Source organism: Hyaena hyaena, unplaced genomic scaffold (assembly GCF_003009895.1).
Source record: "Hyaena hyaena isolate Hyena2069 unplaced genomic scaffold, ASM300989v1 scaffold_774, whole genome shotgun sequence".
NCBI lineage: Eukaryota > Metazoa > Chordata > Mammalia > Carnivora > Hyaenidae > Hyaena > Hyaena hyaena.
This window is the reverse complement of record NW_024081406.1, coordinates 412,756-429,926: the sequence shown is the minus strand read 5'-3', so window position 1 is coordinate 429,926 and position 17,171 is coordinate 412,756. Positions and strand designations below refer to the sequence as shown.

The 17,171-nt window shown below is 44.0% G+C and overlaps 1 protein-coding gene and 1 pseudogene across 1 annotated transcript in view; both read left to right on the top strand.

The window, feature by feature from the left end:
* Nucleotides 1-685: 685 nt before the first annotated feature.
* On the top strand, nucleotides 686-1,896 carry LOC120221348 (annotated as a pseudogene).
* Nucleotides 1,897-1,916: 20 nt separating this feature from the next.
* FAM184B (family with sequence similarity 184 member B) overlaps nucleotides 1,917-17,171 on the top strand; it is a 147,471-nt gene continuing 132,216 nt past the window's right edge. The window contains exon 1 of the mRNA XM_039218720.1: nucleotides 1,917-2,063. Coding sequence (XP_039074651.1) covers nucleotides 1,917-2,063 — 147 coding nt within the window. The remainder of the gene's footprint in view (nucleotides 2,064-17,171) is intronic.

Below are 17,171 nucleotides of genomic sequence, written 5' to 3'. Positions count from 1 at the left end.
ATACTCACCATGAGTGTGTCAAATATAGTACAAGGCTGTTGTATTGGCAACCAAGTACCACAAGCCATGTGGCCATTGTTCATATGACTTTCCAAAATGGTGCACAACTTCTGGTAAAGTTTGCACTACCAAGGCTAATTCCCTCTAGTTTACATGGTGGCTGAATTCCTATAAAATTTAATGGGTAGTAAGATCCTGCAGAAACTACTCTAAAGGAAGCTTGTTTAAAATGTCCATTCCTAGACCCTCAACTCCAAGAATTTTGACTTTGGGAGTCTAGCTCAAGGCCAAGAATCTATCAGCCTCCTGGCAGTGATTCTGATTCAGGCATTCTCTTTTCTAAATGAATTGGAAACTAAGATGTCTTGGAGAGGGAACCTAGGGTAATATACTAGGAACCAAAAACCCAGGTTGGCCATTCCTACCCAGTGTAGTATACTGGGGCTAAAGTAAGAGATTTAGAAGAGGAATATCTTGGTCTCAGACACAACTGGGCTACTTTTGCAACTGCCTGACTTGGTACAAATTTTCTGGATCTGTTTCCTTACCTATAAAAATGGGTATTGGTATCTGCAGTATAGCGGGGTCGGATTGTGGTTTTTGAAACCAACTGGAGCTTACTTACTTTATCAAGATTATTAAAATTCTTGATACAAGGCAGTTTGCAAAACAAAATGTAGTAACCATGAAAATTGTTCATTATGCTGACGCTATTATTCACACGTTAGGAAAATCTGATGAGGGTGCTGTCACTTTCCCCAAAACCCACTGTTTGAAACCAGAGAAAGCAAGCCACGAAGAAATTTGGCCGCTAGCTCTTTCCCTCAACAAACAAAAAGGCACAAGCTCGTAATCCTAAGGACAAGATCTGCCTCCAGTTGGCCAGTGGCCAAGAGCGTGGATCTGGATGAGTCACTTCCCTTTCACTGGGCTCGGTGTGTGCTTAGACTTTCAGCTCCGTCTGTTACTCAACTACTCCATTCCTCTTTGCTTCCTCCTTTCCCACACCTGCTACCGTCTTTTCTACCTGTCTGCTGACTTTTCCTCTTCGATCCTACCCCTGCTTGTACTACGCGTTCCCTCCTTTCTCGTTCCAGATTTGTCACCAGTTCCTCGGCCGCCCTTTTGGCTTCTTCCTTTTGTTCCGTGATCTCTGGCAATCCTCCCGCAACGTCCGGGCTCCTCCCCAAAACGGGGGAAGGGGGATGGCCACCCGCGGCCCCCGCTGGGGCCCCCACTGTGCGCCCTCGTCCCAGAACCTCCCTGCAACCGCGCGACTAGCTCTTCACCTCCCTGCCCCTCTCTCTTTATATCCCGCCCCCGTCCCCGCCTTCAGCGACGAGTTCCGAGGCTCCGGAGCCTCCGACTGAGTGCGTCGATAAGGTGCCGGGTCCCCAGCCACCCGCTCGCCCCGGAGAACATCGTCAAGGGCCCCTTCCCAGACCGCTCGCCCCGGCTGCCCGAGGCTGAGGCCGGCTCGGATTCTTCCTCGGCTTGGGATGCCCATCCCCGGCGGGGGGCAGTCGCTGCTGAGTCCGGAGCCCTGCGCCACCCACGTGTCCGAGAGCGCGGCGCGCGGCCAGCGCGAACCTCTCCAAGGCCAGCGGCTCCTGGTCGCGGAAGCACTACTGTTGCAGGCGCAACCCGCGCGGGCGGGAGAGCGGCGCGCGGGCCACCGGCGGCACGTGCGCATCGGCGGCGCCTCGCCGCAGGCTGCGGGGGCCCGCAGAGCCAGCCAGCCGGCCCGGAGCGCCCGAGGCGGGCGGGCGCCGCGCGGCGGTGCGGGCGGCGGGACTGCAGTGCCACGGCTCCGGAGAAAAGCCCGCACGCTCACACGCCCGCGCGCGCACGCACGTACACACCGCGGGCAGCGAGAACACTAGCGAGAGCCCTTGAGTGTCGGACGCCTTTTAGCCATGGCTTCTGTCCTTAACAGCAAAATTCACGCGTCCGGGACTTGCCAGGGCTCCAACGCTGATGCTCGCGGTGGCGCCGACTGGAGAATGGATTGGGATCCCGAGATGCACGTGAAAATGTGCAAGAAGATTGCCCAACTCACCAAGGTAAGGTGAGGCGCTGCGGGCAGGCGAGCTGCGCGTCCAGGGGCCCCAAGTTAGGGGAGGGCAGACGCAGCCTGGGGAGGCCCAGGCCGAATCCGGGCAGAAACTTTGTCTGGGAGGGCAACACGTAAGGGGAGCGGTCCTCAATCTTGGTAACTTGACCTTCTGGAAGCACCATCCGAAAGCAGCTGAGACGATCCTTGCCAAGGAAACTCCAGCAGACTGCGTGCCGAGCAGGTGGTCTGTGCTCCAAGGTGGGAAACCTAGTTGAATCGCTGTGTGTGTGTGTGTGTGTGTGTGTGTGTGTGTGTGTGTGTGTGTTTGCCAGCTCTACTCAAGTGATCGTGCCTGGGATGTTGTGATTTTATTCATCGCTGTACTTAATAGCCAGGGAGGTCATGTGGGCTCTATTTGAACACTTGATTAATTTATTCCTTCGTTCAACAAATATTTGAGCCATTTGTTGAGTGTCAGCAGCTTGCCTGGCACCGTACGAAACCTGGAAGGCAGCCCAGGGGACTTCCTATCAAACTGGGTGCAGATGTGTGTAAGAGCATAAATGGGAAAGTATACGATCCCCCCACTAATTATTGGATTACAAAAGACCTTGGGAGGTCAGCCAGCCCATCTCCCTACTTCCTCCTAGAGACTGGATTGAACCTCTCCAGACCCTGATGTCTTCCTTATGAAGACCAGCAGGAAGATGCCACCCTGCCCTTTGTTAGTCCTCTGCAGCTTCCCTATTAGGAGCTCCTTGTGGTAGATTCCCTTCTTGTGCCTTGTGTATAGCGGGAAATAGCATCCCTCTCTGTTTTCTATCCAAGGTTCCCAGTGTGAGAATTTGCCTTGGGGTTTCCTTTTGATCTCATAATAAATTCCTGATAGGTGCCTGCTAGTGGAAGGGTCAGGTCCAGATTCTGTCCAGTGGTGTATGGGACATTGTCTCTTCCCTATCTTTCTCCCGCGTCTCCACACCCATTTTTTTTTTTGGTGACTATTTCCTTTCTGACTATTTTACTAGAAGAGAGCGCTGAGACTTGGAATTGGACACTAGCTGCCTTCTCCCGCCCCTCCCATCAACTTCTCCACGTTCTTTGCATAGGAGCCTGCCTCCAAACAGTGATCTCTCTTTAGTCAAGGATTGAAAAAAGGGAATGAAGATATCCCTTGAGACTTTGGCATGTGTGGCTGGCACCACTGATCTGCATTTATTCAAATGTGACATTCAACCCCCTAAAAGTATTGATTCAAGGTGCTAGGCACAGTAAAAGACATCTTTATCTTTAAGGAATCTAAAATATTTTTGGAAATACAAGATTTGAAATATGGAAAGAAAACTAAAAGACATTTCCTTATAATCAGTTGCTAAACTGGGTATTTCAAATTATGAGTTATATAGAAGTAGAAACAAGGGATAAGGGAGAGTTGTTATGGGCAGGGACAGTCAGGGAGATTTTATGGAAAAGATGAACCTTGAATTCATTTTGAATTTATGGAGTGCCTACTGTGTGCCGGGCGCTATGCTGACTATTGATGGCATAAAACTAGGATGGAGTCCCTACCCCTGTGTGTAATAAACACATAAACAGATCATTTCAATACAATGTGATGATCATTCCACTCAGTAGTATTTATGGCACACCTATTATGTGCCAACCACTGAAGATACAACAGTGAGAAAGCAGCATGATCCCTAGCACATAGTAGGCAGTGTTTCTCAAATTAGAAATAATAATGGATTTACTAGGTAATGCCTGTTTTTACGGTTTTTATGCTAATTGCTTAAATTAGACATTTTAATATTGATATCAATATGTGACGTTTCTTTTGGGGAATGTTTGTATGTCACATACTTTCCATCTCTTTGTATTTAATCTTCCCGTAAGTTTTATTTTAGTTGTACTTCTGACAGGTGAATTTAATCCATGTGTATTTATTGTCATTACTAATATATCTGAGCTTGGGGCGTCTGGGTGGCTCAGTCGGTTAAGTGGTTAAGCATCAGACTTCATTCAGCTCAGGTCATGAACTCGCTGTCTATGAGTTTGTGCCCCAGGTCAGGCTCTGGGCTGACAGCTCAGAGCCTGGAACCTGCTTCAGATTCTGTGTCTCCTTCTCTCTCTGCCCCTCCGCTTCTCATGCTCTGTCTCTCTCTGTCTCTCAAAAATAAATAAATGTTAAAAAAATATTTTTAAACTAATATATTTGGGCTTATTCTTCCATCGTGTTTTAAACATATTTTTTAATATTTTTATTTATTTCTAGGAGAGAGAGAGAGAGACAGCGTGAGCAGGGGAGGGTCAGAGAGAGAGGGAGATACAGACTCTGAAACAGGCTCCAGGCTCTGAGCTGGGAGTCAGCACAGAGCCCGACACAGGACTCGAACCCACGAACCGCGAGATCATGACCTAAGCGAAAGTCGGACGCTTAACCGACTAAGCCACCCAGGTGCCCCTTAAAAATTTTTTAAAATGTTTATTTAATTTTGAGAGAGTGAGAGAAAGACAGAACACGAGTAGGGGAGGGGCAGAGAGAGAAAGAGAGAGGGAGACACAGAATCATAAGCAGGTTCCAGGCTTTGAGCTGTCAGCACAGAGCCCAACTCAGGGCTGGACCCCACGAACTGTGAAATCATGACCTAAGCCAAAGTCGGCTGCTTAACCAAGTGAGCCTCCCAGCGCCCCTTTTCCATCATGTTTTGTGTTTTTCACTTGTCACCCTTTCTCATTCTTCCTTTTTCTCCATCCCTGCCTTCTACTGGATTACTAAAATGATCTGTATTCCCTCATCTTCTACTGCTGGCGTGAGGGCTTTAGGCCTTATTTGTATTCTTCTCAAAATTGTCTCTTATTTTTCAACATACATATTTAGCTGTAATTTCTTCTAACAAAGTTATCGTATAATTCTTTCTTCCTACAAAATATTTTCTGCATACTTTACCCATTTAATAGCCCTCTCCTTTCACATCTTGCTATTGTTGTTTAGAGCATTTGGCTTTTTTAAATTTAAAAATCATTTATAGGGGACGCCTGGGTGGCTCAGTCTGCTAAGTGTCTGACTCTTGATTTTGGTTCAGGTCGTGACCTTACAGTTCTTGGGATGGAGCCTCCTTGGGATTCTACCTCTCTCTTGCTCTCTGTCCCTCCCCCACTTGCACTCTCTCTCTCTCTCTCTAAATAAATAAATAAACATTAAAAAAATAAAAATAAAAATCATTTTTATAGTCAAGAGTTATTTAAATTCACTGACACTGCAGGGGTGCGTGGGTGGCTAAGTCGTTTAAGCATTGACTTCAGCTCAGGTCATGATCTCTCAGTTCATGAGTTCGAGCCCCACATCGGGCTCTGTACTGACAGCTCAGAGCCTGCAGCCTGCTTCGGATTCTGTGTCTCCCTCTCTCTCTGCCCCTCCCCTGCTCATACTCTGTCTCTGTCTCTCTCTCTGTCTCTGTCTCTGTCTCTGTCTCTCTCTCTCAAAAATAAATAAATATTAGGAAAAAATTTAAAATTAAAAAATAAAAAATTTAAAAATTTAAATTAAAAAAATTCACTGACACTTCAGATTCTTCTCACTATTTTTTCTCGAATCCAAAGCTTTCTCTTTACGTCCACTTTTCTTCTAGGTGAAGTTCATTATTTAATAATCTTTTCTGTTGGGGTCATGGTGGGAGAGGGAATTCTTTGTATATTTGAAAGTGTCTTTATATTGCTCTCAGTGTTGGGTGAAAATGTATTTTGGTATGAAATTCTAGTGAACATTTATTTTCCCAGAGCACCTTGATGAAGGTGCTCCGTTGTTTTCTGGTACTGATTGTCTCCGGTAAAAATTCTACTGCCAGTCTAAGTTTCCTTCCTTTGTGGCAGTCTGCCTTTCTGTTGAAAGTATTTAAGATTTGTGTTTGTTTTATTTTGACGTGCAGCAATTTCACTAGAACTCTCTAGATGTGAATGAGTGTCCTTTCTGGTGAGGACTGGTGTGTTCTCTTTAATTATGGAAAATTATCAATGATTTTCTCTTCAAATATTGTTTCTCTTTGCCTACATTCTCTTTTCTGGAACTGCCATTAGATCAGTGAGGAAGCCAGCGACTTCATCTATATCCTGAAATGTGATTAATTTTTTTTTCTTTTGCCTCGATGTTGCCTCCTGGTGAATTCCTTAATCGAATCCTTCTGTTTGCCAGTTATCTAAATAATTTGTCCAGTCCAGAGTTTCTCCCACCTGTTAAGTTTTAGAATTTCAATAATTATATTTTTCATTTCTAAGATTACTATTGATATTTCCTTTCTGATTTTTTAACTATTTTATTTATTTTTGATAGAGAGAGAGAGAGAGACAGCATGAGCAGGGGAGGGTCAGAGAGAGAAGGAGGTACAGAATCTGAAACAGGCTCCAGGCTCTGAGCTGTCAGCACAGAGCCCGACGCGGGGCTTGAACCCACGAACCATGAGATCATGACCTGAGCCGAAGTGGGACGCTTAACCGACTGAGCCACCCAGGCGCCCCTCCTTTCTGATTTTAATAACTTCTTAACTTTTATAATTTCATTGAAGTATAATTTACATATTGTAAAATTCATCTATGTAAGTGTACGATTCAACTTTTTTAGTAAATGCACAGAGTTGTTACAGTATAACCATAATCCAGTTTGGGGACACTGCTATCACTGAAAAGAAACCTATCCTAGGTACCCCTTAGTAGTTAGTTCCCATTCCAACTCCAACACCAGGCAACCATTAATCTACTTTCTGTTTCCATAAATTTGTCTTTTCTAGACATTTCATCTCAGTGAAATGATACATTATGTGATATTTCCATCTAGCTTTTTTCACTTAGTTGCTAAATCTTAGCAGAATGTTTTTTAAGTTCATCCATGTTGTAGCATGTATTAGTCATTCCTTTCCGTTGCTCAGTAGTATCCCATATGCACCTTCTGTGGCACACATCTGGGGCTGTTTCCATGTTGAAGCTGTTACAAACATTGTTCTACAAACATTACATTCCTGTGCAAAGTCTTCATGTGGACACACATTTTCATTACACTCGGGTAGATACCTAGGAATAGAATTGTTGGATTGTATTTTAAAGAAGTGGCTAAACTATGTTCCAAAGCAACTGTGTCATCTTACATTGTTTAGCCTACTTTTCCAGGAAAACCTAATCCAACCCCCTGTTGCTTGGTTCTCAAGTCACAATGAGTACACTTTGCTTCCTCCATGGTTCACTCACTTCCCTCCATTGTCCTCTGGATGTCTCCTTTCCTGAAATGTCTTCATTTCTAAAACCTGAGTCGTACTTCTCTATTAAGTTTCGCTGCCCCCAACAAAAGCCTTTTAATAACCTCGCTTTTGAAATTAACCATGTATTCATTTATTACTAGTTGTACATTCATTATTGTTTTCTTACATCTGTTTTTCTAGAAGTTGGTACAATGCCTGGTACGTAGTATACTGACTCTCAGTGAGCTTGTTAAATTATTTAAGGTTTCCTTCCACAGACATGGTAAATATTTCTTTCATGGTATTTATCCATCTGACATTATAGTTGATTTGTAGATAGTGTGTCCCTTAAATATCATAAACTCTAATTTATTCACAATACTTTGCACCTGGTAGATACTCAGTATGTGTTAGTGTGGTAAATAAATATTCATTTACATGGGTGCACATTACAGTCACCTGGGGAACTTTAAAAAATACACCAGGGGTCTGGACAGCAACATGCAGAAGAATGAAACTAGATCATTTTTCACACCATACACAAAAATAAACTCAAAATGGATAAAAGATCTGAACGTGAGACAGGAAACCATCAAAACCCTAGAGGAGAAAGCAGGAAACAACCTCCTTGACCTCCACCGCAGCAACTTCTTACTTGACACATCCCCAAAGGCAAGGGAATCAAGAGCAAAAATGAACTATTGGGACCTTATCAAGATTAAAAGCTTCTGCACAGCAAAGGAAACAATCCATAAAACTAATAGGCAACCGACGGAATGGGAAAAGATAGTTGCAAATGACATATCAGATAAAGGGGTAGTATCCAAAATCTATAAGGACCTCACCAAACTCCACACCCAAAAAACAAATAATCCAGTGAAGAAATGGGCAGAAAATATGAACAGACACTTCTCCAAAGAGGACATCCAGATGGCCAACAGACACATGAAACAATGCTCAGCATCCCTCCTCATCGGGGAAATACAAATCAAAACCACACTGAGATACCACCTCACGCCAGTCAGAGTGGCTAAAATGAGCAAATCAGAGAACTCTAGATGCTGGCGAGGATGTGGAGAAACAGGCACCCTCCTACACTGTTGGTGGGAATGTAAACTGGTGCAGCCCCTCTGGAAAAGTGTGGAGATTCCTCAAAAAATTAACAATAGAACTCCCCTAGGACCCAGCAAGAGCACTGCTAGGAATTTACCCAAGGGATACAGGATTGCTGATGCATAGGAGCACATGTACCCCAATGTTCATAGCAGCACTCTCAACAATAGCTAAAACATGGAAAGAGCCTAAGTGTCCATCAACGGACGAATGGATCAAGAAGATGTGGTTTATCTATGCCATGGAATACTACATGGCAATGAGAAAGAATGAAATTTGGCCATGTGTAGCAACATGCATGGACCTTGAGGGTGTTATGCTGAGCGAAATAAGTCAGGCAGAGGACAGATACCATATGTTTGCACGTATAGGAGGATTAGGAGGAACTTAATGGAGGACCATGGGGGAGAAGAAGGGGAAAAATAGTGGGGGAGAGGGAGGGAGGCAAACCATGAGAGACTCTTGAATGCTGAGAACAAACTGAGAGCAGATGGGGGTGGGGGAGAGAGGAATGGGGGGTGATGGGCATGGAGGAGGGCACTTGTTGGATGAGCACTGGGTGTTATATGGAAAACAACTTGACAATAAAACTATTTAAAAATATATATATATATACACCAGGGGTGGGGCGCCTAGGTAGTTCAGTGGGTTGGGCATCCGACTTGATTTCAGCTCACGTCATGATCTCATGGTTCATAGAATGGAGCCCCACATTGGGCTCTATGCTACCAGCTTGGAGATTGGGATTCTTTCTCTCCCTCTCTCTATGCCTCTCCCCCACATGCACACAAGCATGCTCTATCTCTCTTTCTCTCTCTCTCAAAATAAATAAATAAAATAAAATAAATATACACCAGTGAGATGACAACTTGATGTCATGCCTGAACCTAGACTGGGGTCTCTACTGGGTGGAAAACATGCTGTGAGGAGACAGTGGAGTTGATTGAAAAACTGGAATTTGATGAGAGAGAAAATAAAAGCATTTATATCACTGTTACATTTGCTGGAGCTGACCGTGTACCCTGGCTATGCACCAACACATTCTTATTCTGAGGTAATGCACTTTGAAATAGGTCTTACTTTTCAGGACATGAGTATGTCCTGAGCATTTTATCTTACAAATAAAATAGAGAAAACAGAATATAGAAAGAAAGCAAATGGTAAAACAAAGGGGACTGATGTTAAGAACAGGTGAATGGATGGAGGGATGTTCTTTGTGCTGTTCTTCTGGCTGTTTTTCCTAAGTTTGAAATCGTTTCTGAATAAAAAGTTAAAAAGAAACATGAAGCATACAATGCCCCAGTTCCCATCTTTGAAGAACATGCGAGAGAGGTGACAGGCATTGCTGTTTTCCCAGAGCCCCTCAAGCGCTTCTACAAGCCAAGAACCAGTGTTTCAGAACAAGTGAAGGTTTAAACAGTAAAGTGGACACAGATAGGTTATTTGGGCAAGAGGAGGTTCCAAATCCATCCCCATGAAAGCTGTTGGGAAGCTTTCAGTCTTGAAAGCATCAGGCAGGGTTGGCCCAGCCCTGACCTTGGGCCGGTCAGGCCAACCTCTGCTTTTGCCCTGTCCCAGCAATCTCGGGCTGATTCTTTTTTTTTTTTTCCCCCATGCTCTCTACATCCTCATAACCAGAAGGCTAGGCATCCCTTATACCCAGGGATTCCCCAGTTCCAACTTTCGAGACATGGAATGTCCTGCCCCAAATAGAAGCTTTAATAAAGACCCCTTTAAATTAGAACCAGCAAATAGTGGGGAAGTGTGTGTTCCCTCTCCATGAACCATCTCTCCAATGGAAGACTGACTCTCAGGAACTCAGACCACAAGTAACTGCATACCCACATCCCTCCCTTTCATCTCTCCATCAGAGAAAAAGTGCGCAGGAGACAATGAGCAGTTCTGTTAAGTACCAAAAGCTTCCAAGCTAAAAGTAGAAGGAGTAGAATAACCCTACAGGACCCTCTCAGTCACTGTTTTAAAAGGATCTCCACCGGTCTCTTGGAAGACCCTGCAAGCAAGGGCCTGCATCTTCCACACATTAGTAATAACTTATGATGCGTTAGTGTTTGTAATCTTTTTTCGAGCTTCAAGGCTTTATATTAGTTCCCTACCCCCTTTTATTTTTTACTTATTTATCTTATTATTTTTTTAAGTTTATTTACTTATGGGGCAGGGGCAAAGAGCAAGAGGGAGTGAGAGAGAATCTCAAGTAGGCTTTGTGTTATTAGCGCAGAGCCTGTCGCAGGGCTCCAACCCATGAACCATGAGATCATGACCTGAGCTGAAATCAAGAGTCAGACGCTTAACCGACTGAGCCACCCAAGTGCCCCTATTTATTTTATTAAGTATAGTTGACACACAATGTTATATTAATTTCAGGTGTCCAACACAGTGATTCAGCAATTTCATACGTTGCACCACGATAATCATTGCACCATACAACATCGTAATACTATTATTGACTACATTACCTATGCTGTACTTTTCATCTCCTTGACTCATTTTATAACTGGAAGTTTGTACCTCTTAATCCCCGCTTCACCTATTTCACTCATCTCCCCAACCCCCCCTCCTCTCTAGTAACTACGTTTGTTCTCTGTGTTTATGAGTCTTTCTGTGTTTGTTTGTTCATTTGTTTTGTTCTTTAGATTCCGCATGTGAGTGAAATCATATGGTATTTGTCTTTCTCTGTCCTATTCCAGTTAGCATTGTACCCTCTAGATCCATCTGTGTTGTTGCAAATGGCAAGATTTCATTCTTTTTTATAGTGTCTGTGTTCTTTGCAAAGCTTTTGACATGCTTATTCATGCTGTGTGCACAGCAGTTCTGCATGGCAAGGAGGAAAGCGCCATCTCTAAGTGAGTGAGAAAAAATCTGAGACCCAGAAGAGAGCCAGCATTCTTGCCCGGCGTCACATTAGGATGTATTGATGGAACCAGGATATCCAGAACCTAGTGGTGGGTGTAGGGGCGGGGGGATATTTCTTCCCTGGTCATCCTTATGTGTCCATACATAACCTCTCCCAATCATCTTTATTATTTTTTCCCATGGAATGGGCAATGTGTATCCAATTAGTGAGGCTAAAAGCAGGAATTGGGCAGAGCTCTTTCCTCTTCCTCCCTTTTTTCTCATGGAGCTACATGCCCATAGAAGCACACATTGACTTCCGTGCCATTGGTTTTACGTGATCTCCCCTCGGGCCATGGTCTACTAGACTTATTAGCAGAGACAATGATACTGCTGTGTGAAGGAGACACTGGATGTCTGTAAGGATGGAGTGGGGGCTACTGTTATGGAGAATGGGTCCTGAATAGAAGATCAGAAAGATTAAGGAAAAACGATGATAATTTCTACTCAAAGTTATCTTTTCAATCCATTTAAACTAGATTTGTTTCTAGAGGGGTACTTCTCACTCTTATTTATGCTGATAAGTGAAAATTAAATGAGAAGAAACATGAAGACACATGGAGAGCTAATAAATGATTTAAGGGTTTACCTTGAACTGTCCTTCCTCCTGATCCGGACGTGGCTGGTATCAGCTAAAATACAATCTCTATAGAGAGGCCTCCCTAACCTCCCGATCCAAAGGGGCCAACTTTCCTTGTCTTTGATTGGAAAAAATAAATCTTTCTTCCTTGGTGATTTGACATAGGGGATTGCACTGACTGAAAGTGGAGCGTCTCGCCCAGGGCTGGTCATATCGTGAGCTTGGTAGATACTGGTTTTCCATCCCTTTCTGGACTGGAAGAAGTACAGAAGGAGAGGACTCTTGCTGAGTTGTCCAAAGCAGCAATGGAAACAAAGCTAGCCCTTCTCTGGGACAGAGAGGCAGGGTCCGAAGGCAATAGGAGTGATGCCTATTGCCACAGGAGTCCTCAGCCACAGGCTACCACTTGAGCCCTGGGTTTTCAGGGCTTAAAGGTGTGGAAGTTTAATTGCACCCCGACTCCTGTAACTTCTCTGAAAATACCCTTCTGCTTGTAGGAGCTTGTTTGGGGACAGATATTCACACAGTTCCATACCAGTTTGCTTTAGGATCCTAGATTTGAAAACCGCAGATCTGTTTTAACAGCTCTCTTTGTTGGAATCTTTTCATTTAATGACGTGACTCAGGGTGTAAAGATGGCTTCCTCACGAAAATCTTTTTGCCGTAAAACAGTATGAAGTATACCGTAAGTGGGGTGTCTGAACTCTGCTAAGATGCCGCCACTTTTGCATGACCCTTCTGATGTCTGCGTCAGTCCTTTGGGAAAGGTCAGCAGCCAGCGTGACCTTCAGACTGAATCAAAACCTTGGGGTGCCTGAGTGGCCCAATTGGTTAGGTGTCAGACTCCTGATCTCCGCTCAGGTCATGATCTCACAGTTTGGGAGTTCGATTCCTGCACTGGGCTCTGTGCTGATGGTGCAGAGCCTGCTTGGGATTCTGTCTCTCCTTTTCTCTGCCCCTCCCCTGCTCTCACTCTCTCTCTTCCTCTCTCAAAATGGATCAATAAACTTAAAAATAATTTCCCCTCATAAAAATAAAAGCTAAACTAAAGCCTCACACGCTGTTGGTAGGAGCGTACAACATTCCAGCTGCTTTGGAAGACAGTCTGGCAGTTCCTTGAACAGTTAAACAGAGTTATATGAACCAGCAATTCTGCATTAAGCAGAGTTATCATATGAACCAGCAGTTCTGCATTAAGCCGAGTTACCATATGAACCAGCAGTTCCGCAGTACCCAAGAGAAATTAAAACCTACACCCACACAAAAACTCATACACAGCTTTCGTAGTAGCATTATTCGTAATAGCTACAAAATAGAAATGAGCTAAATACCCATCAGTGGAAGAATGGGTAAATAAAGTACAAGGTGGGGGCCAGGTAGTGACTAAGGGATACAGGGCTTCATTTTAGGGTAAAGAATATTATTTTTTATGTAACATATTTTTAAAGTGTATTTATTTATTTTTGAGAGAGAGAGAGTGAGAGTGTGAGAGGGGGAGGGGCAGAGGCGATCCCAGGCAGGCTCCGTGCTGCCAATGCGGAGCCTAACACAGGGCTTGAACTCTCCAAGTGTGAGATCATGACCTGAGCCAAAACTGAGAGTCTGATGCTTAACTGCTTAACCAGCTGAGCCCACTGAGCCACCCAAACACCCCCCTGGAGAAAATATTCTAAAGTCAATTGTAGTGATGGTTACACAACTCTGTGACTGTACTTAAAGCCACTGGATTGTACTTTAATTAAGCAATTGTATGGTATAAGAATTGTATCTCAATAAAGCTGCTAACTGCCGGAGGCCGCGCCGGCTCTGACGGGTCCAGGGGTCCCTGAAGGATGGACGGTGTCGGCGAAAGAGAATTAGAGAGCCCCGAGATTCTTTCTGATCACCAGGCAGGCATCTCTGTCCTGTCAGTTTTAGTGTCTTTATTTATAGGTTAAATGATAACATGACATCAGAAAAAGGAATTTTTACAATGGATAACTCTTTGTGATAAGATGCTTTGGAAAGTGTACAGAAGCAGGTTTTACAGACATATTCTTGCAGAACTATTCCAATTATAGTGAGGTTAAGTAAATCTTATAACTAAAGATTTAGCAGGGTATTCTTAGTAAAAGACAGGATACATATTTTTTCTAAGTTAATCACGCTAAGGTTAGGTCATAGGTTAAGTGTATAGATGGGCTAAGAGTCATTCGGTCTGGCTCTCAAATGAATGTTTCTGAGTTGGTTAATAAGTTGTTTGTGGAAATCTATTTGATGCTGAATGTGTGAACACCATGGAGGCCCTAAATGTGTCAGCCTTTTGTTTGTGGGTAATGCTTTAGCTACTCTTATCTATCCTCATCCCAGCCACCTGTAAGGGAGGGTGTTTGCAGAAAGTAGGCCTTGGGGAAGGGACGGCCATACATCACCAATTAGGAGAAGGTGTAAGTATTAACTTAAGTTCTGCCCTTATCTGTACCTTAACTCTAAATTAGGCTCTTTGTCTCGGGGCCAGGCTCAGTTGTAATTCTTGTGTCCTTAACCCTCTAAGTCTTGGATCTGCAAGGCCCTTAGGAAGAGCCTTTTGACAATCATCCATAGAGCTTTCATCTAAAATCTCTCTTGTAAAGGTAGGAATATGCTTTTCCTTATGAGGTATCTGTGTTCAGAATATTGGTCTGATATGGAATATTGTGAGGCCTGGTCAATACCAGCACAACACGAGCCAGTAGTAGCAGGAGATCCCAGCTTTCATTTCTCATGGCGGTAGCTGTGCAAACACTGCCATTTCCTTGCTGTGACTGCCATCCATAGAGGCCAGTGCGGCTCCCAGCAGCTAACTTAAAACAAACAAAATTAAACAAAATAAACTGAATCCTATCTTTCTCCTGCTTAAATCCAGTTCTGAAGCAAGCCCTGGTGACTTCATCCTGTAAACAAATAACGACTCCGTCAACCTCCATTCTCCTCGTCCATCTCCACCTTTGCCCCAACCCTGACTGTGGCCTCCTCAGGGGCCTGTGGTCCATCCTGGGCTCCTCACACAGTGGCGAGAATAAGCCTTTAAAATAGAAACCAATATGTGTCATTCTTCTGTTTGCAACCTCCCAAAGGCTTCCCATTTCTCTTGGAAAGAAATTTGTTCACCTAGAATACATTCTCCATGGTGGTCACTTGAGGTGGCCGCTGACCGTGTCTCAGTGTCCTCTATCGGGCCACACCATCCTTCTTTCTGGCCTTCAAATGTGCCTGGTTTGTGCTACTCGGTGTCTTTGTCCTGTGGATTCTTCCGCCCGACCCCTGGCGTGGCTGACCGGCCTCGCCTTCGATGTCTCTTCAGACCAGGCTTCCCTGTGCCCCTAGACTGTGCTGCTGCTCCGCCCATTTCTGAGGTCCTCTCAGCTTCGTCTGCTATTTTCTTCTTGTCCTCTCTCTATTTATTGCCTTCTCTTCTCCTCAGAGGAAGTTCCGTGAGGGCAGGGATTTCTGTGTGCTTTGTTCTCTCCTCTACCTCCAGTGCCTAAAACAGTGCCTGGTTAGGATTCGGTGCCCACATTTGCTCACCGGTGGACTAAATGAAGACAGCTCTACCTGGACCTTCCTTTGCTCCTAGGGTAAAGTACCAAATTTTAACCAGAGCCTACGTACATTTTGTGGGAAAGTGGGGAAGCTTTCCTCAAGGCCAGCACTCAGGAGGTACTAATCTCTAATTTTCTGAGTGCTGTGGAGAACTGGTCAAATCCAACAAATAAGTAGACTTCCTCCATCCCCTCCCAACCCAGCATCTGACTTAGTCACTTTCAGCCCCTGACCACAGACACAAGGTCTGACAAAACTTGGTGCCTGCATTGGTCAGATTTAAATTCCTTCAGGACACCAGAATTATAAGGTAAAAGAAAAGATCAATGGCAATCATACACCATTTTAGAAAAACACATCCAGGGACACCTGGGTGGCTCAGTTGTTTGAGTGTCTGACTTGAGCTCAAGTCATGATTTCATGGTTTGTGGGTTTGAGACCCATGTCAGGCTCTGTGCTAATAGCTCAGAGCGTGGAGCCTGCTTCGGATTCTGTATCTCCCTCTCTCTCTGCTCTCGCCTGCTCCTACTCTGTCTCTCTCTCAAAAAAAAAGCATTAAAAAAATTAGAAAAAAGGAAAATACATCCATTTTTAAAAATATTTTTTTATAAATAGTTTTTGTCAAGTTGGTTTCCATATAACACCCAGTGCTCATCCCCACAAGTGCCCTCCTCCATGCCCATCACCCTCCTCCCCCCCACACCCATCAGTTCTCAGTTTGTTCTCAGCATTCAAGAGTCTCTCATGGTTTGCCTCCCTCCCTCTCCCCCACTATTTTCCCCCTTCTTCTCCCTCACGGTCCTCCTTTAAGTTCCTCCTAATCCTCCTATACGTGTAAACATATGGTACCTGTCCTTCTCTGCCTGACTTATTTCGCTCAGCATAACACCCTCAAGTTCCATCCATGTTGCTACATATGGCCAGATTTCATTTTTTCTCATTGCCATTTAGTATTCCATTTTATAGATAAACCACATCTTCTTGATCCATTTTTCTTTTGATGGACACTTAGGCTCTTTCCATGTTTTGGCTATTGTTGAGAGTGCTGCTATGAACATTGAGGTACATGTGCTCCTATGCATCAGCACTCCTATATCCCTTGGGTAAATTCCTAGCAGTTCTCTTGCTGGGTCATAGGGGAGTTCTATTGTTAATTTTTAGAAAAATCAAAAATACAAGCACAAAAAGAGAAGATTTTGAAGCATCTTCAAACATGTAATAACTATAGTGATATAACTAATAATATTTTTGTATATCCTACTATATAATTCCCCATGCAAATAGAGACATATAATTTCTAAAAATAGAGTTACATTATACATAACTATTGTGTTACCTTCACAATAAATCTTGAGCTCTCCAACATAATTTTTTTAATGTTTATTTATTTTAGAGAGAGAGAGAAAGAGAGACAGAGTATGAGTGGGGGAGGAGAGAGAGAGAGGGAGACAGAAGAATTTGAAGCAGGATCCAGGCTCTGAGCTGTCAGCACAGAGCCCGACGCGTGGCTTAAACTCAGAGCCGTGAGATCATGACCTAAGCCGCAGTCAGCTGCTCAATCAACTGAGACACAAAAGGCATCCATCTCCAACATAATTTGTTATAGTTGTGTTAGTATCCCATTGTATAAATATTGCATAACTTAACTTCTTTCATTTAGGAAACATTTACCGAGCACTGTTATGTGCCAGGTAAAATCCCTTATCTCATGGGCCTTACAGGCAAGAGA